The sequence below is a fragment of the Vitis riparia genome, chromosome 15, assembly GCF_004353265.1.
Source record: "Vitis riparia cultivar Riparia Gloire de Montpellier isolate 1030 chromosome 15, EGFV_Vit.rip_1.0, whole genome shotgun sequence".
NCBI classification, from domain to species: Eukaryota; Viridiplantae; Streptophyta; class Magnoliopsida; order Vitales; family Vitaceae; genus Vitis; species Vitis riparia.
Window position 1 is genome coordinate 6,137,055 of NC_048445.1, and position 21,515 is coordinate 6,158,569.

Genomic DNA, 21,515 nt, shown 5'->3' on the forward strand with positions numbered 1-21,515 from the left:
GTTTCCGGAAAGTAATAAGGAAAAAAAAATGTTAAAGAAAATGATATTCTTATGTTTAATTTGATCATAGAAAATACAAAATAAAATCATATATAATTAAAATTGCTTTAAAATTTTGATGTTTTTAGAATATTTAATCTTTATATGGAAAACAAAAATAAATAAAATGAGTTTAAAGTAATATATAAAATTAATTTATTAAATTTAAATCTTTTTTTTTCTTTTTATTTTATTTTTATTTTTCTCTCTACTTTCTTTCTTTCAAAATTTCCTATGACCAAACATAAACTAAAAAAATATTTGATAAACCAACTTAATAACTTAAAATAAATTTAAGCATATTTAATAAAATAACTTATTATCACAGCTTAAAGTTAGAATAACTTTAAGTACTAAAATAATTAATTTATTTTTAATTCCAGTTTTTTTTTTTTTTTCTCTTATCTATCCATATCTAATGAGAATATATTTAATAACTATGACTTCACATTCATAATTCATAATAAAAATTTTATTAATAAATATTAATTATAATTAATGGGGATAAATATATCAATTTAGTAACTTAAATAAATTTAAGGTTAATTTTATCGAACAATATTAATACTTAAAGTAAAAAATAAGTAATAAATTTTAACAACAACTTAAAATTATATAAGTCGACTTAAATTATTAAGTAATAAATATTAAGTTTTTTCCAAATACATTAAATATTAAGTTTCACTTAACTTGATCCAACTCGGAGTCAATTAGCTTTTAATTTTTCAGATGCTATTACTTAAAGAGGAGAAATGCTAAAAAAAACAGGGTTAATTGGGATGGGCTGTAAATGTCTCTAAATGGGCCATCATTTCTTGGTAGGCCCCAAAAGCAATAAGCCTTATGGGCATATTGGATCTAAGCCCATGGACAAGTTTACTTTGTACTCTTAACAACTTATGAAAATGACTTAATTTTTTTTTTTTTTCAGAAAAACGAGAAATGAGAAATTTAGGGCTTGACCATGTTTTCTAAAACTTGTTTTTAAAAACAAGTTTCAAAAAAAACATAGTAGAAGTGGACCATGTTTTCCTTTAAAGAAAAATAAAATTGATAAAAAAACTTTTATTTATTATATAAAAAAATGTTTTCTATTTCACTTTATTTTTAAAAACTGTTTTTAAAAAAACAATGGTCAAACAGTATTACAAAAATTTTAAAAACAGTTTTTTTATTTTTAAAAACCAAAAAACCGTTTTTAAATCACATTATTATAAGATTATATGTCACAATTTGTAAACTAACAATTTAAAAATTGGGAACCAATGCCAATAGACCTTAATAAAATGATATGATGCATGACTGTCTCCTTATCTCCCATCGTGATCACAGAAAGCTATGGATTCCAACTTTTGTGATTTGTAAATGGTTAGCATCACTATCCATCGTATTCATAATTAATTCAAGGAAGAAATATCGTTCAGGAATTGGAATTGTCTCATTTGAATGCAATTCGCTAGAAGGGTCTTGATTTCGATTTTGGAAGAGTCTTTCAATTTTCATAGCCTTATTTCAAAGGCACGATGTCAAGTTAAATGTAATTAATGGCTATGAGTTGAACCCATCTGTCATCAACTTTCTTGGGTGATTACTAAGGAAGGTCGTGCATAATTAAATAAAAATGTAGAAAATTAAATTAAATTAAACTTAAAATGAGAGATTTTTTTATCCAATTTTTACAATAAAGTATTGAATTGGATTTTCAACATCTTGTTTGAAAATTAATCGATCAATGATAATGATAGGTCAAACGTTTATGGTCTTTGACTTAGGATAAAAATATCAGTAATTATATATATATAATATCGATTGACCTAAAATTGATCAAAACTTGTGAAAATGTAAAACAAAGTTTTTATAAATGAAATTAGAAGTATAATAGATATTTTAAAGTTGTTTTGTTAAATAAATTTATATATATATAAGTGTATATTGATTATTAAATTATATAAAATATTATTCAATAATAATATTATGATATTTGATTCTAATATATAAAATTTTTAATATTTAATTAATATATTAATGATATTAAAAACTTTTTGCTACTTAATTAAATGAAATTTTTTATTTAATTATAAAATAATTATAATTAATTTATTGTTTAAAATATTGATTTAATATTTCATGTATATGCAAACTTTTTAATATATATATATATATATATATATATATATATATAATATATATATATATATATATATATATATATTAGAACAATTAAGAAGGGCAAATTTGCCCCATTGGTAAGGTGGGTGCCGGCCAACCTTTTGGTTTGGGGTTCTCAACTCCCTCAAGGAGCAAAGAAACAACTCATTTTTTAGCTTTGATCGGGTCAACGCTCTATGTTGACTGTGATGACTTATATTCAAACTTAAAAATGATCAAGAATGATGTTTTGTGGAATATATGACTTGCACTCCTTTAGGTTTTTAAAATTTTGTGGGTGGTGTAGCTATCAAATATTTTACGACATTTAACATTATCAATCATTTAGGAAACTCAATATTATTTCCCAATATGCTCTATTCAAGAAGATTTTTTTTTTATTTTGACATGACATTTACCATCGAGTTCTAGATCTTTTGGGTCAAATATACATTTCTATGAAAAACAAGATAGTAAACAATGAACTAACTAAATAAATAAATATTAATAAAATTATTATTACAATAATAAATTTAATTAATTAGTATAAAAAAATTAATCATCCAAGCATTTGAGCCAATGCAAAAGTTGGATTGGACACCTTTTATTTTGATTTTTGCATCAAGAATCCTCAAGTCCCAAAATTTTGGGTCAAAATTTCACATTTATATTCCTTTTTACATTGGAGATAGGGAATACATTCAAATAGAAAGAGGGAGGGAAGAAAAAAAAAGGAAGGTCAACCATATCAATGTGAATTCTTAAAGTAAACTCAACATGTGATTATAATAAAAAAGCATGCCTTCCACGCTAGTCTCAAAAACATATAAACAATATTATTATTATTATTATTATTATTATTATTGTCAAAAAATTTATATTAGAATTTAATCACATTTGTTTTTCCCTTCATTAGGTTCGAACCTCAACCACATTGTGTCGACCAAGGAAATGTACTATATTTTATTTGAAGATGAAAAACAAATGTAGGCTACCTTAATTTTGTAGTCAATGGCGGATGAGCTCACAAATTAATTAAAAAAAAAACTTTATAATAAAAATGGACACATAATAAATTAATTTTATAAAGCCTTTGGACGGCGCCTCTTGGTCAGGGATGGCAGGTACAGGTTTTGGTACAAATGATTGCGACGTTATATCACAATAAATATCTACAAATGGTGTTTGGAAAACACTTTCCTCTAATATTTTATAAAATAAAATTTATTTAAATTTTAAAATATTTTATATATTTTTAAAAATAATTTATATATCTAATATCTTATTTTTAATTATTTTACATATTTATATAATTAATTTTTTAAATAGTATGAAATTTTGATCTCATGGATGACCATGCATGACGTGGCATTTAGCTAATCAACATTTGGAATCATCCCACAGGCCACATCACATACTCAAACTACATTTTTATTTTGTGAAATTTTGCCAAGTGGGATTGGTGTATTGGCTTTGATTTTCCAATAATGGTATATTGATTATAATGATTAGTCATGGAGTGAGGTGGTGGTATTCACCTAATCATTAAAAGTGAAGTAGATTTCAAAACCCCCCCAACTGCTACAGTTGGTAGTGTATCTTTCTCTCTTGATCATTAATTTCATGGTTCTTGGTCTATAATGCAAGCCTAATCATACTCATATTCCTTCCACTTCAATGGAAAGCTAAGTACAATGATTAAACCCTAGCCATATTCATATTTCTTCAACTTCAATAGAAGCCTAAGCACAATGATTAAAGTGAAAAAAAAAAATTGATTTCTCAACCATCGTTTACATCATAATAACATCATTTAAGTAATGCTTGTTTAGTAAAAATTAAAAATATTTTACAGCATGTTTTACGATGATTTTAGAAAATATTTCTAATATATGGAATACAAAAAATTTTAAAAACACTTCCTAAAATTATTGTTAAACGCATTATAAGAGTCCGTTTGATAATGATTCTAAAAAATGTTTATAATATTTAAAAAATTTTATCATTCAAGTGTTATAAATATTATAAATGCTTTCTAGAAGTACTTCCAAACACACTCTTAAATCCATTTCAAGACTATGTTTGGATTTGCATTTGATTACTAGATTGAATCTGGTGGCTTTTTTTTTTTTTTTTTCCTTGATCCATTTTAAGGCCATTTTTGGTTCTTTCAAAAATGTTGAACCAAAACTTTGACATTGATTTGCTATGTCAAAGCTTTAATACAAAGATGTTAGTTTAATGACATAAAAATAAAAACAATTCATATAAAAATATATAAGGTTTTAACTTGATTGGATTAGCTATGCCTATGTCCATGTATAATAATACAATTATTAAGTTCTCCAAACATCTCATATTTCCCTTATTATTTATATCTACACCTCGAATTACAAGTCTTTACTTTGTTTGATGTTTTCGATTCTTCCTTATATTTCTCTATCTACTTTCTTATATTTACTTTGTCGGATATTTTTAATAACCCTTTTTATTTTATAAAAAAATATAATATTATAATAATATATTAATATATAAAATATTTTATAAAAGAATAATGTCATATTGGAGGTATTGTTTAGTTCACACTATAAGATCTTGCATATTCTATAAAATTTTGATTATATGAACAATTTTATTTTAATCCTGATTTTAATTTATCGTCCATTTTTTTTTTTTTTGTATAAAAGAGATTAAATAATCTAAAATTTATAAATCTAACCTCTCTTATATTTTGACTTGAAAATTAATCAATTTTTAATATAAACATCTTTAATCATTTAATTTATTTACATATAAATTTTAAAGGAAAAAGTTATTTTTACCTAAATATATATACATGAGAGCGTTTTTGCAAATAAAAAGAATTAAAAGGTGAAAAGTTACATTTCCAAATTTGAGTATTTAATGACCTTTTTAATCAAATAACTCAAAATTAAAAGCAAGAAATTAAGGGGTTGTTTTATAATTTAGAAAATATAAATAGTTTTCTTAGAATTTGTTATTAAAATAAAAATAGTATTTTTAGTTATTTTTATAAAGTTTTATAAATAATAATTTAAAAACAGAGAATATTTTGAAAATTTTTATTTTGTATATAAATGTGCATTCCTATAAAATAAGTTAGAAATTTTTTCCTAAAAATTTATTCCCTACAACAATTGAGAATTAATTTTGAATAATATATTTATTTATTTTTATCAAAATTTTAATTTTTATATTACTTATTTTATAAATTGAATTGAATAATAAAAAAAATTATTTCTAAAGTTTAAATATATTAATCATGAATATTTTTAAATTTAAGAGAAATTTTATATTTTTTTAAATAAAAAATATTGGAATATAATATAATTTTTATTTTATACATTAAAAAATAATCTATATTCAATTTTATTTTTTATTCATTCTACAAAATAGATATAAAAAAACATAACATATTGGATATGTTATCTTAGGATATCATATTCATTGGATTTAATATTTAAGGATATCATATCTCATTAAAAATCATATTTTAGAATATGCATTTCTTATTATTGGAGTTAAGTTTGAGTGCCCAAGAGAGTTGACCCAACCCAACAAATGAAAAAAATAAGAAGAACAATTTCTAAGAGTTTTAAAACTACATAGAAACTGTCACTATTAAATAATAATTTTTTTTCTCTTTGAATACAAAAGAAACATATGCTTTTCATTTTTGAAAAAGTCATTTTACAAAGTTTTTCTAATTTTCCTCCGTAAAAAGGAAGGTCAACTTTTGTGCGATAAGAAAAGAAGGATTCACATATTCATAGTTCTATTTATAATGTAACTTGAACCTTATTTTTCATCACTTATAAAATGAAATATGATATAATAAGATATAAATATCTTATCTTATCTCGTCAACCAAATATAGCCTTAAAATATTATCTTTTATAAATTCTGTATTATATAATAAATTTTAAATTATATAAACAATAACATCTTTACAAAGTAGAATGTATTAATACCCCCATCCCCCACAAACAAAAAGAGATTATCACAATCTCACTTTATGCTTAAAGTGAAGATAGAGTTAATAATAATAGATAAAAATAAAAAAATAAAACCCATGACCCCACCTTTTAGGGGGACCAACATATCCCATATATTGTCCTTGTGTCCTTGTGCCCTTTGTGTTTTCCACTTCTCACCCATGCCAATACACTTTTTCCACAACATGGTAAATTAAAAATTAAAATCACTATCTCATTGTCACTTTTGTCAAGATTTGTTTAGCTTTGCTCACTTTAATAGGTCATATGCATATATGCTCTACACATAATTTGTTTGTCCACATTTCAAAAGCTAGGTTTGAAACAATTGAAAAAGTAGCTTGGATGTGGGTTACTAGTGTCAACCAAGTATTGGAATCAAAGTTTTCAACTGGTAGCTCAATTGGTTGGCATATTGAATTTTATCTCCATCTTGAAATGTCTGAGAAAAGGATTAAAAAGAAAAAGTAAGCTTGACTTTAATAATTTCATTAGTAAATAGTTGAACAATTCAAATAATAAAAAATAAATATATTTGATTATTTGTGCCATGCATAATTTTTAGGGTTAAATCCCTTGTTTTACATTTTACCTTATCATATTTAAAACCCGACATTTTGCCCTCAATCACAAACCTTCCATAAAATTATATATAAAAAAAATTGATCATTTTTGTACTTTAATTTGAATATTAGTATAATATTAAGTAAAATCAATTTTAAATTGTTAATCTTAAAGTGAAATTTCTTAAATATAATAATTACCAGTTCTGAATTTTTATTTTAGAGAGATCTTTACATGACTATGTGTAATTTTTACATACAACTAACAATATTGAACTTGGGTAATAAATGTGCATTTTAACAAATTTAGGAAACAAAGTCTTGAGTTTTAAATATGGGAGATAAAGCGTAAAATCCGTCCCAGATTGAGAAGTTAAAATGTATTTAACCTTAAAATTTTTTTATTGATATTAAATTAATATTTCTTCCACTTTTAAGAGACTCCACTTTATATCATTGTATTATTGTTGTTTTAACCAATGAATGTTAAAAGTTGTGATATGATAACTTAAATAAATTAATTTAATTATTTTTTTGGGCCCAACAAATGGGTTAGTCAAATAAAGATAATTCAATATAAAATGTTTTTAAAGTTCCACCACAATCTATGGTGCTAGTAGTTGCCAATTTTGTACCAAACGCCAACCTCCATCATCCACACGCCATACATCTGTCCTTTTGGTCCCCATTTTTCTGCTTTCGGTTTTCCTTCCAATGTCAAAGATTTTGATTTTCAAAGCAAAATTTTGGGTGTTTTGTACTAACCCGAATCACTAGATTTCATGCTGGGACTTGGAAATTGAAGCCTCTGAAAACAACAAAAACATTGATTTGATTTTATTTGTCTTCTGTTTTATTTATTTTCAAAAGCTTTTTCATATTTTCATTTTTCTGGCCGGTTGGGGAAAAGAATAAAGGACAGCCCATGGTCTCCTTCCGGGAAAAAGTGGGCTGGGCCTACCACTTTTGGAAATTGGCATCACCTGGGCCCACATATTTTTCAGCACCGTTTGTAGACGACGTCGTACGGGGCTTGTACGACATGTACGGAAATGAGTATTTAAGGTCAAAGGTGCCGGAGTTCATTTTGATTAATTGATTTATTGAAGGAGATTTTATAGAGTGTTATTCAGGTGCACTGAAGAATGGTCCACACCATTCTGAATTTAAAGTCAAATGTTTATGCTCGTGGAGACACGTAACGGTTTGGAATATTTATTATATTTATTATTTATATAGTAAATATGGATGTTACGCGGATAACCCCTCGTCCGTTTAGATAGATGCGGGTCCCACTGCATTTAATTATTCATTTTGTTTGGAAAATGGGAGCCACGTGTCAGCAGAAAGAAGGAGGTTGCAGAAGATTACTATATTCGTGCAGTACGATAATTATCGGAGACTAGCCTTTTGGTCTTTTGACGCTTTGTCACGTATTTGAAAAGTATACGTCGTTAGGCGTAGAGTTTCTCCGAAATCTCTCTAATTTTCTACTTTGAAACCATTTTCTCTCACTCCAAATGCAAGCCAGGATTCCACGAAGCACGCTGCCGACTGTTTTCAAAATTGATTTTTTTTTGTTTTTTTGTTTTAAATTCAGACTAAATAATATATTTAAAAATATTTTAACATAGAAACTAGTTTAGGAATAATCTAATTTGAAATTCCTATTTTAGGGAATAATTTTTGAAAATCGTTGTAAATTCTAGAAAATAAATTAATATAATTTCATATCTATAAAAGTCAATATCTTTAAAGGAAATTAAAATATTTTTATTAAAAATATTCCAAATAATTAAATAATTCCAACCTTTTTCTATTTCAAGAGATGTAGATGACATATTTTTCTTCCGCCCATTTGAGAAAGTATTCTATGTGTACGGATGAAATTATTCCTTTATGGTTTGTTTTAATTAGATAAGAATTGTAATGGCAGGCTACTCATCTTCGCAGGAACTCGCATCTGGCCGTTACTTCGGCTGACCTTGACTTATTTGATCGTATACTGTTCTAAGTCTCCAACGCGTGCCGACCAAATCACAGCCGTGTGTCTCGCTATAAATCTCTCTACCTTCCTCTTTGTTTCAACTCTCACAATATTCTCCTCTTCCACCGCCACCGCCGCGATAGCCGCAACCTACGCCACCTCCACTGCCAACGTTAAGTGTTGACGGAGAGAAAGGGTTTAAGACAAAAAGGTGTGGCTTACTTTATTTATTACATCTTCATGAGATACTTCTTCTGCGAACCTAGTGATCAGCAACATGTCCAACATCCCACCTCTCTCTCTGAAGTCTGTCTCACTCTCTTCCGTCTCACCATGTCTGTTGCAGATCCATGGCCTTTCTCCTGAGCCAAATACCTTTTCATTTCTTTTGAAAATTCTGGTAATTTATAGTTTCTGAACTTTTCTCTCGCACCAAAGACTTACACCATGAGAAAGATCAGGGGCTTCAAACTAGGAAAACGGGTCGTCAAGTTCTGCGGATGGTTTTTCCGGCGAAGCCGAAACCCATCTGGGTACCACCGTCTCGGGCAATCGACCGGCAAGACCAAGACCATTTCTCGCCTCTGCAACTGGGGTCAACGTCTCAAACCAAAGCCAAGAGGATATGTTCGTTGAACCCGGGTCCGGCTTGTTTCTCCGGTTACCTTCCGGTGGGTAAGGAGATGCCAGCGGCGACGGTTCCGAAAGGTCATCTGGCGGTGTACGTGGGTCAAAAAGACGGCGACTTCCAGCGAGTCCTTGTGCCGGTGATATACTTCAACCACCCATTGTTTGGTGAGTTGCTGAGAGAATCCGAGGAGGAGTATGGGTTTCAGCACCCAGGTGGCATCACCATACCTTGCCGGATATCGGAGTTCGAGAGCGTGCAGACGAGGATCGCCGCCTGTCAGGGCTGCCGAAAAATGACGTGGAGGCGGCACTACTCAGCTGGTTGCCATTATTGACGATGATGATGATGATGATAAACTTATTATTAAGATATTGATTCGCTAGTAATCTTGTTTTAGCCTTTTTTTCTTGATATTTATTTTATTTTCATTTTCTCTTTTTAATACATGATGTAACACTAGTTGTGAGTATATGTAAAGATTTTTTCTTGAACCCTCGCCGTTAATAAATTGATTAGCGATAAGATTAGAATCTGTTTGATAGTAATTATAGAATTTTTTTTTAATATTTTTAATATTTAAAATTTTTCATTATTCAAATATTATAAATATTATAAATACTTTCTAAAATAACTCCCAAATCCACTATTAAGAGATTAATTTTATTTAAATACACGTAGTTTTAATGTTAATTTTATTGTTCATCTATTAGGTTTTTTTAAACCAATGAGAAGTATTGAATTAAAATTATTTAAATTGATTTTTTTTTTCTAAATTTAATTTAAAGTTGAGTAATGTTAAACTTTATGATATAGTTGAAGATGTGTGTGCAATAGTCATGGTGACCACAAGGGTCTTAATCGGGCATAAATGGTGGTGGTAGTGGAGAATCTATGATGGGAATCACTCCTATATGTGAATAGAGGGAGTCCCCACCCACCACTAGTGATTGTTGAAGGTGTGAATGGTTCAATTTTGGGATCTTGATGTGGTACATACCCTATCACCCCTACTCTCAATAAAAATATTTTATTAAAATTATTAAAAAAATTAAATAATGGGATACCCATATTTGAAAAAATAATTTTCATGCATTGAACTTTATTTTAACATTTTTATATCATTAATTTTTTATCCTAAAGTGTTAAAGTTTTTGTCCAAAAGAGTCATGTTTCATAATAAAATATTTATTTTGTTTGCTTAATTAAAGAAAATAAAAATAAAATATTAAAAAAAATGAATATAAATGAAGGTGAATACTTCAGAACTCAAAATATTTTTATTTTTTCCTTATACCAAAGGTAAATTTTAAAAATAAAATTATATAAAATTTTAAACATGAATTAAAATTATCATTTTACTTATCTACCTTTCTTTCTCGTATCTTCACTCAATTTTGTTTTCTATTTGTTATGAATTTAATATAAATTATCCCTATAATATTTAAAGTTCAATATAAAAAAAATATAAAATATAAAAATATAATTAAAATTAGCAATTTTTTTTTTATATTTTTAAATTATTTGATTTTTATATAAAAATTTTAAATTGATAAATAATATTTAAAAATAATTTATTATCTTTAAATTTATTTTTTTCTTTTTCTATATATTTTCTCATTATTTTACTTATCTCTTGTTTTTCTTCAAACTTTCCGAAAACCAAATAAGTTGGATCTTTTAATATTTTATTTCTTTTTTTTCCTTTGAATAATTTCTTCCTCCATCTTATTCCCATTTATGAAAACAAAATTGAAGATATTCCACTGAAAAAATATTAAATAATTTAATAATTTGATAAGATGGTGAGAGTGGAATCTAAGTTCAAGTAAATAATTTTAAAGGATGAGGAGAGTGCCTTTAACCCTTTTCATCATTAAAATTGGAAAGCAAAGAAAAGTTCTATTCCTGCAAGGCTGCAACCAATCAATTCTCTGCTTGTTGGAAAAGTGTTTGGATGGGAGGAAAATGACACTTCTTCTTCAACCTCCCTTACCTCATTATTGATGTACAATGTAGAATGTAACCCCCTCTCTTAAAAAAATGTACGATTTGGATATGCCCAAACCCACCCCACAATCCATGGCTTTAGTTGGTCAAACACGACTCTCTTGTATACATACATGGAAAAACCTTCACGAAACTTTCCATGTTTGTTGGGGGAAAATAAGTGGAAAAATGTGTAGCCTAGAAAATAGAGAGAGAAAGGACAAGAGAAGAAAAATAATTAAAATTATTTTAAATTAAAAAGAGTTTGTCAAAAAATATTTTTAAGAATAATTTTCTATACTTAAAAAAAAAACTTGACTTTTCAAGATTGAAAATGTATTTAATAATTTTTGATAGAAAATAACATTTACCAATTTGTTTTAAAAATAGGGTTTTTTTTTTTGATAATATATTTTAATTATCTTTTAGAGAATATTTTGAATAATAATTATATAAATATAAAAAACGATTTTAGGTGGTGCGTTTCTTAATTAAATAAAAATTATCAAAATATTTGATTTTTTTTATTAAGGTAAAATTAACATATAAATATCAATTAAGATAATTGAAGTGAAATTGTTATTAATAGGTTTAGTTTATTTATTTTGATTGATATTAATATGGTACTTTTAACCGAATATAAAAAGCAAAATATTTTAACTTTTTATATTAAGCCAAAAAAACAAAACACTATCAATTTTTCCTAAATGGAAAAAAGTACTATATTAGTTTTTCTTTCATTTTTAATGTTTAACAGATATAAAATATTATAAAAACAAACTATCTAATACTTAATACTATTAAATAACATTTAGTTTTAAGTTCTATTTAAAATTAATTAAAAACAAATAAACACCCAACACAGATCGGACAAAACTAATATAACAAGTTGCTCTATATTGGACCCATTACAAACAAGGGAAAAAAAAAAAAAAAAACCATTTTCATACCTTATGGACTTGGTTTCATTTGAAGGAAATATCGACTCGCATGCCAAGCCTTCACCACTATGCCCTAGAAAAGAGGGTTGGGCTGGTGGGGGGTTGTGTGAACTAGGAAGGTGGTGTGGTATATTAATGTTTTATTTAATTGGGTGGTTAGGATAATTTGATGAGTTTGGAGCTTGGAAAGAATGTGTCATCTTCCATGGAATAATGGCGAAGAGATAATTATCTTTCCGATATGCCATTTGGGGATGTCTTTGCTCAATCAAGATGTGCAAGTGATGGCTTGTGAAAAGGAGGGCCACTTCAAATTTTGAGAAGTTGAAACTTGAAGGAGTCCACAACCATTCATTGTTTAGGCTTTGTTTGGATGAACCCAAATTTAAACTTGCCTTGAGTTTCATTACCTTATGGGGTGTTTACTAAATTCTAAGAAAATGGCATGGAGGAAAAGGAAAAAAAAAGGCAAAGAAAATAATTGAAATTGAAATTAGAATTAAAATTAAGAATTTGGATTGAAATGTTTATGAATTACGAGGAAAGAGAAAATAATGAAAATGATTGATTTAAGTTATTTAATAATTATAAAGAGTTTGATCATATTACAATTATGAAAAGTCATCGTTTAGAGTTTAGTTCCTCACCGCCTTTTTTGTCAAAAGTTCCTAACTTCTCGACTTTATGTCGAGTAAGGTAAGCGTAAGGGTAAGTTAACTTCATACATATTTTTTTCAAAAATTGCTTAGATTGCATTGCTTTCGTGAGGAAAACCTTGTTATGGGATGTTTACTAAATTATAAGAAAATGAAATGGAGGAAAAAAAAGGAAAAGGAAATAATTGAAATTGAAATTAGAATAAAATTAAGAATTCAATTGAAATATTTATGAAATTATGAGGAAAGAGAAAAAAATGAAAATAATTGATTTTAAGTTATTTAATAATTATAAAGAGTTTGATCATATTACGACTATGAAAAGTCATCGTTCTTCAGAGTTTAGTTCCTCGCCGCCTTTTTTGTCAAAAGTTCCTAACTTCTCGACCTTATATCGAGTAAGGTAAGGGTAAGGGTACGTCAATTTCATATATGGTTTTTCAAAATTTGCTTAAGATTGTGTTGCTTCCGTAAGGAAAACCTCCTTATGGGGTGTTTACTAAATTCTAAGAAAATGAAATGGAGGAAAAAAAAGGAAAAGGAAATAATTGAAATTGAAATTACAATTAAAATTAAGAATTCAATTGAAGTATTTATGAAATTATGAGGAAAGAGAAAAGAATGAAAATAATTGATTTTAAGTTGTTTAATAATTATAAGGAGTTTTGTCATATTATGGCTATGAAAAGTCACAATTCTTTCCTCATTGCCTCTTTCATCAAAAGTTCCTAACTTCCTTAGTCTTATGTCAAGTAAGGTAAGGGTAAGGATACGTCAACTTCATACACGGTTTTTCAAAAATTGCTTAAGATCGTGTTGCTTCCGTAAGGAAAACCTCCTTCTTGTGAAATAGAAAATTATTTTGTTAAATTATTTAGAGAGGAACGAACAATAACATTTTCAACGGTAACAAAAAGAAATATATGTGACTTTTTATTTTGAAAAAAAAAAGAAGATATTTTAGAAAATCATTTTCATTTCCATTGCCATATTCTCCCTTGGATGAAGATGAAAGTATTAAACAATATAATCATGGGTGGATCCACCCCACTCAGTGCGTGCACCGCAAAATTCAAGCCTTTCTAGTCCACCTATTTCATGGGCTGGTCTCCTTAGCCCAGTTAACATTGGGCTGGGCTCAGATACAAAAAGGTCCATTGACCATCTTTACAATCCAAATCATTTGAAGGCCATAAACCCACAGATCCTCACCATGGTTAAAAAGGAATGGTGTTTGTTCATATTTATGACAATATTCTCGAGTGAAAGTACTACTTTTAGAAAAGATGGTATAATAATCCACACACACACACAAGTAGGCCATTGATGACCAACTGGGCCCTTTCTTCTTTGGGAAGGCTCCAATGAAAACTCTTTTTTTAAAAAAGAAGCCCAACCAAACCCAAAATCAAGCAAGAGAAAAAAAAAATTGGATGAGAAGGCTAAAGAAGAAAATGTTGAGAAGCCTTCAACCACACTCTACTGACAATATCTTCATCTTTGCACTCAGACTTTACTCTCTTCTCTTCATCTTCTCCTCCCTCAACAGCCATGGCCGCCTCGTCGACTCCCACATCTTCATCTACGCAGGCTGTTCCAAGAAAAGTACAACCAAACTCAGCCTTTGAAGGCACCTCAATTCTTTACTGGCCTCAGTTGTGAGCTCTGCCCCTCAGACCTCTTACAATAGCTTCGCCATGGGAAATGGCAGCTCAACCTCAACGGAGAGTGCCGTGTATGGTTTGTATCAGTGCAGAGGCGACTTGAAGACGACTGACTGCTCAAGGTGTATTGAGAGTGCAGTTAGCCAAATAAGTCTGGTTTGTCCGTACTCCTATGGGGCTGGTTTGCAGCTGGAAGGCTGTTACGTGAGGTATGAGCATGTGGACTTCTTGGGAGGCTGGATACGAGCCTTATGTACAAGAAGTGTAGTAGAGTGTGAGCAATGATGTGGAGTTCTATAGGCGAAGGGACGATGTTCTTGCTGACTTACAGACTGCAACTGGGTTTCGAGTCAGTAGTTTCAGGGTTAGTAGAAGGTTTTGCCCAGTGTTTAGGGGACTTGAGCTCAGGTGATTGCTCTGCTTGTCTTGCTGAAGCTGTTGGAAAGCTGAAGAATCTGTGTGGATCAGCTTCTGCATCAGATGTGTTCTTGTCACAGTGCTATGCTAGGTACTGGGCTTCTGGCTACTATGATTTCTCTTCAGGTACTCCTCCCCAAAATTTCTTCCCTTGTTTAAAAATTTTTGTAGTATCTACGGTTTAATATCTCATCCAAAAATCAATTGGTTATGGGCATTTTTTCCCCTTATTATACAATTTTTTTGTTAGTATCTAGGGTTTAATCATCTCATCTGTAAACAACTGGTTATTAATGAGGTCAAGCTAATAGTCTTTATGTGGTTCAATCCTGTGGTATATAGTGTGGCTTAACCCATCTCACACATCCCGAGGCTTATATTGATATCGGATTATCTTTGGTCTTACACACTTATCACAAGTCATTTTAATAGGCATTTTTTGTGAGACTGCAGCATTGTTGCATACCTAACAATTTTTCATATTAGCCTTAAACATCTGTCTTAACCTCTTAGGTATTCTCTATCTATCACCTGTGTGAGGGTATAGATGTTTTACAAGGTTAGAAGGAGCAAAAAGAAACAGAAATAAGCCTCTTGATAATGATAAATTAAGAGAAGAAAAAGAAAGGGAAAAAGGGTATGTTTTTTTCCTGTTGAGTGAGTAAAATATGAGGGCATTTGCAGGTTTTGATGCATATAGTGAATTGATAAAGAGGGGCAGAGTTTTTGAGATAGAAAAGGGAGAGCCCATTTGAAAAAATTCAAAGCCCTAAGAGTCAACAAGCAATCTTTTTATAAAGTAAAGCATCATGGGGGGTGGTAATGCACTTTACTTAACTTTCTTTTGGGCACACCTTCATTTTTGCTGACATTAATTCCTCTCTTCCTTTATCTTGTCTCTCTTTTCTTTCTTTTCTTTCTTTTGTTTTCAATCATATCGAGACCAACTGTTTGATGAATCCAGAAAGTGTTGCTTCACTCAACTTAATAATTAAACCATCAACAAGAGTAGGCCAATTAATTCCACACTTCAACAAAGTGATTTGCACCAAGCCATCAATTATTTTTAAGCTTGTTTGGTGGCCAAGAAAATGTAGGAAAAAGGGAAAAGAAAAGATGGAATCTTAGAACAACCATCCCAAAGCCACCAACACAAAATGCAAATCTTAGACCATCCCCATCTTTTATTTCTCATCAAATAGTAAAAGCAAACTTCATCTGCAAACACCTACTTGAACTAAAGAATTGACAAACAAATTGTGGTAGTGGGAGCATTGGTTAGTATCTTGTCAATCTTTATCCACAGTACTAATTCCCATTCCTTTTCCTTTTGTGCTGGTATAGATTCCCCTCCAACCAGGACCAAGTCGGAAAAACAGTAGCAATCATCGTAGGGGTGTTAGCCGGCCTCGCCATTGTCGTCGTTCTTCTCTCATTTTTACGTCGAGCACTAGGTAAATCCTTCAAAATTTTCCTCATGTTTCAAATTTCCCATTTCCATTTTCATCTTAACATGATGAATATTATGATGCAGGTTGAGAAGATGGTGGAGAGAGAATGAGATGTCATCATGGGGTTGATTGGTTTTCTGGAATATTATTGAATGGAGTAAAAGTGTAGGGTTATCCCTCAATGTTTTGGTGTTGTTATTGTTCATAGTGACAGCTTCTGCGTTATCTACTTTGAAAGTTAATACATTAATTAATATGGCAGTGCAGAAAAAGGTGAATGCATGGCTCATCTTTCTAGTATAAAGTGGCTGCTTCCCTATTCTAATCTTGATATATATCCTCTTCAAAAGGGCTGCTCATTCATATTCCCCATTAATGCTGTCCAAACAACACCCACGTCTTCCTTCTTTAATGAGTACTATATACTATTGTTTTAGTAAACTTTTCTCGCACCTTCTTTTTTATTTTTTATTTCTTCAAATTTCAATATTTTTTTCTTTCTCATTTTTCATGGTAATCAAGTAGTGAACATTCTAAGGACTAACTCAATAGACCACTCAAGCCCAACAAACGAAGCCCCCAAGGTAATATTTAAGGTCTAAGGGCCCAAATAAAGGCCCCCTACCAGGCCCAGTCCAAGCTACCAAGGTACCACAGTTGGGGCTTTAACCTCAAGCCTCAAAACCTCTCTCTCTCTCTCTCTCTCTCTCTCTCTCTCTGTGTCAGCACTTTCCTTGACACTTTCTACCAATTGAAAATGTCCCATCTCCAAACTGTTTTATAGGTCATCATATTTCATCCATCCTCATATGTTCACACTCTTGTCAAGTTTCCAAGAGGCTCTCTCTTTCTCTCTCTCCTCTCTCTCTCTCAGCACTTGACACTTTCTACCAATTTGAAAATTTCCCATCTCCAAACTGTTTTATAGGTCATCATATTTCATTAATAATATTCTAATTTTCATCCATCCTCATATATGTTCACACTCTTGTCAAGGTACCAAGAGTCTCTCTCTCTCTCTCTCTCTCTCGCTCTCTCTGTCTCAGCACTTTCCTTGACACTTTCAACCAATTTGAAAATTTGCCATCTCCAAACTGTTTTATAGGTCATCATATTTCATTAATAATATTCTAATTTCATCCATCCTCATATGTTCACACTCTTGTCAAGTTCCCGAGAGGCCCCAACCTAATATTAAATCATTGGATTATGAATGGATTTACGTAAGCAAATTAATACACAAGTTTCTCTACCCGTGTTTGAATTTTTCTCTCTTCTAGATTTAATTCTATGTCACTTTAAGTTTATAAAGTTGATATTTGGACCCAAAATATAAAATACATAGACATAGTCAATGATGTTGCCATCTTAACTAAAATGCCAAGACCAAATTTATTTGGATTTTTTCATATATATCATGCTCCGTCGTGAAAATGGTATGACCTTTAAAAATAAAAAAAAGAAGATTATAATAAAATAATTTCATTAGATATTATGCTTAGAACAATCAACAAAGAATAATGACAACCCATTTGGAGTTGCATTATGGTACATAGATTGATACAATATATTTTCCAATTATTCTTCTAGGGTATTAATTGTTGGGACACCCCACCAACTTATTTTTCTCATGAATGATCCCTTATGATTGAAATGGAGCAATTCAAAGGCCGGAGGTGAAAGGCACGTTGGTTGCCGGCAACCAGAGTTGCCTGCGATGAAGTTTCCAACGGTGAACTTTGACGCTTCCGATGAACTTGTTATAACATGGTAACCAGCCCCAATTTACCCTATTCGATGTCGATGAACCAGGACCGGTGTTCATGTATTCACCATAGTATAGTGTCTTTAGGGCAAAGTTACCACTCCATTCCATCCACCCTGCAGGGTTGATTAGGCTATCGAGGTACGTCTTCATGAAGACGGTCCGTGAGTACTCCTTCCATGGACGTCCAAGGTATGTCTTCACGAGCTTTGGACCGATTTAAGGTCTGAGGCAGCAGAGTACCTTACAATTGTGGATTGAAATTCCGGTATTTGGTTGGGATCGGTCCTTCCTTGGGCAGTGATTGTGTTAGTCTTGTTGGGAGGGTTGCGGGGATAAATGTTACAGTTTTGTAGCACAACTGCAGCATTGCCGAAAATGAAATCTACTGTTCCGTAGATGTCACATTCTCTGTAGAATTGCCTCTCGGAGTGGACGTAGAGAGTGTCTTGGTACCCTTCAAGCTGCCACTGGTAGAACACCGAGAGATCGGACCCCGACCGGAGAGCCACTGCCTGTTGCTTTGCTGCTCCGGCAGTGTTGCGGATCGTTCAGCCCTCGACCGATGAATCCATCTCCAACCGCAGCTGAAAGTTCAAACAAGCGGTTTTAGGGTCAAAGGTTTAAAGTTTTAGGGGATGAATTTGTCAGTTTCACTCCATGCTATATAAGGAATTCAAGAAATTGAAAAAATTAATGGTAGTTAGGACAATGTTTGATCGACACAAGCAATCTCTGTTGTCTAGTTTAACTAATCAAATCAGACACATCAATTTGTATGACTTGTTCTGTTGGTGGACCGGGTCTACGTATAAAAATTGTACAGATTTTGGACTTATCCAATAGGGTTTTAGGGTCCAGGACCATCAAACTATGGTCCCATAAACGGTAAGCCATGTGATGCATCGTCCCTTAGCTGGTTGACCTTATTTGTCTGGACGTTTCTGTGTGTGACGTAAAGCACTTTTTTACTAGAGAATCTCAGCATTAAACTCACCGACTCGACTCAAATTCAACTCGACCCCCATTGGCTGCCATTAGAAAATATTTGACATATTCTATAGTCTTTTGTATTTATTAAATTAATAACATTTACTTTATCAATGAAAATATTATTACCCTCTTGACATTCTGCTATTAATTACTTTTTTTTTAACATACAACTGAAGCCTTTTTGTCAACAATAGAAGCTCAGTGTTCGAATTTCTAGACAGCTTACAAAGACCTACCTAGAATTTCCAACCGTGTTTTAGACTTAGTTTTGAGTTGACAACTCAGCTGGGTGACTCACTAGCGAGTTGGCCTTGCAAACTACTGTCTCCTTGAATGTGAACACTTCATTCATCATATATAATACACTTTTTTAATTTTCTTTGTCTAGTTTTTCTATACCAGTTCCATAAAGTATACTTTTAGACTCTTAGTAGATTCTTCAAATCGCTATTCTCATTTATTTTCTAGGAGACTCAGTATATAATTCTTTGAAATGAATATATGATTTCTAAAAGATTGATATAGGAGCTCGATGCTTACCAACGGTGGCTGAATTGAAGGTGGTGGAGCCTCCTCCGACGCTCTTGCTTCCGGTGATGATGGTCTTTCCGATACCGTCACCCAAGAGCATGATATTCTTCAATTTAGCTCCAATCTCAATATTCTCATTGTATGTCCCTGCCTTCACATATATCACGTACCTTCCAGTCCCCGATCGCTTCGACGCGGCCGATACTGCTGCTGTTATCGTTGTGTAATCACCGGAACCATCCTTTGCCACCACGATATTTGCCTGTGAAGACGGAGAAGATGACTGCAAAAGCTTCCGGTCACCAGGCTTGACCCAAGTTGGGAACCCCTCTTTGTAGCTAGGCTCAGTGTATGGGACCTTGTTGAGTGATAGAGTGTTGCTGATGAGCTTGGAAACGTTGTTGGACATCAAGGGCAAGAGATAGTCCGAGACACCGAGCTCGACGAACCCGGCTTGGCAGGTTTCGAGGTTTGTTAGGGCAGTGCTGAGCCATGTTTGAGAGTCAACTTGGCTGCACTTTGTGTTGGGATCAACAGTTTTGTTAAGCCTAAGAATGGTGTACTCATAGAGCTTAAGACAGTCACTCCATGCAGTCTTTTCGAGCTCGTTTCGGCACTTTGAGCCTAGCGAATAGGTGTTACTTTCGGCCTAAGGGCACGTTCCAATGCCAGCTGCATCGATATTTTGAGAAAGTCGGACTTTTGTTTGATAGGAGAATGGTCAGGTTTATGGCTCAGAAAATACTCACAAGGTTGAGGGTAGGGTGTTTGGCTACACCATGATTTCACGTCTTCCGACTTGTAGCCGGAGACGACAATCGGAGAAAGGAGGAGAGACACAAGTAGAAGCTCTACAACCATGGCTTGATTAGGGTTTATCTGGTTAGGGTTTTCGAAGAGGTGTGTGTGGAGTTGATAGTCACAAATGGGGTGCTTTATATAGAGAGGGTGTCGAGGATGTCCACAAACCCATTCAAATAGTTCTCAAGGTTTGTTCAATCATTTGACAAATAAGTAAATAAAATAATACTATCCTCCACTAAGTAATATCCAAGTTTGATTGTTCAATATTTTCTGGGAACAATGGTTAATTTTCCTGGAAAATATGCAGCATATAATTGGACTTTTCTTACACATACGTATACACAAATTGACTTGAGAAGGAGGGACTAAGGCAGGTTCTGCATGGAACGGGTAATTCATCAATCCTACAGTTATATCCATGCAATATGTGTAAAAAAAAAAAAAAAAAAAAAAAATCATCATGGACCACCCTCTATCTATGTGCTGGACATGAACATATGGACTCCTTGACCACGTCTCATTTAAAACCCCTGTTATACAGCCTGCTGGGCATCTTTATTATTTTAGCTTAATTTCGCATATTTATTAATTAATATTCCACAATTTATTTATTTATTTTTCTCATAAATACACCAACCACACAATGAGAACACATTCGAGAATTAACGTTCAAATCCAATTCAAATCTAAATTTGAAAAGGATATTCAGCTGATGGCATGAATAATTGACTAAGCAAAAGTTGTTTAGTTGAAAGCCGGCATCGCATTATTGGAGCCTTCGTTGTAGAATTATTGAACCAAGGGATGATTATTATCACACGCCAACCTTTTTTTTTTTAAAGGATATTTAAATTAATATAATTTAGTTTATGAAATTATTCTTCTTCTTGCCTTGGGACAAGGGGAAGAATTGGGGTAGGCCA

General features: G+C 31.4%; 1 protein-coding gene and 2 pseudogenes across 1 annotated transcript; 2 read left to right on the forward strand and 1 right to left on the reverse strand.

Annotated features, from left to right (window-relative positions):
* Positions 1 to 8,845: 8,845 nt before the first annotated feature.
* LOC117932359 (auxin-responsive protein SAUR36-like) lies at positions 8,846 to 9,916 on the forward strand. The gene is given in 2 exon segments (XM_034853589.1): positions 8,846 to 9,395; positions 9,398 to 9,916. Coding segments are annotated over 2 exon segments (516 nt in total). The 5' UTR covers positions 8,846 to 9,200; the 3' UTR covers positions 9,719 to 9,916.
* A 4,480-nt stretch (positions 9,917 to 14,396) lies between these two features.
* Positions 14,397 to 16,712, forward strand: LOC117932492 (annotated as a pseudogene).
* A 1,253-nt stretch (positions 16,713 to 17,965) lies between these two features.
* On the reverse strand, positions 17,966 to 20,706 carry LOC117931698 (annotated as a pseudogene).
* Between the last annotated feature and the right edge of the window lie 809 nt (positions 20,707 to 21,515).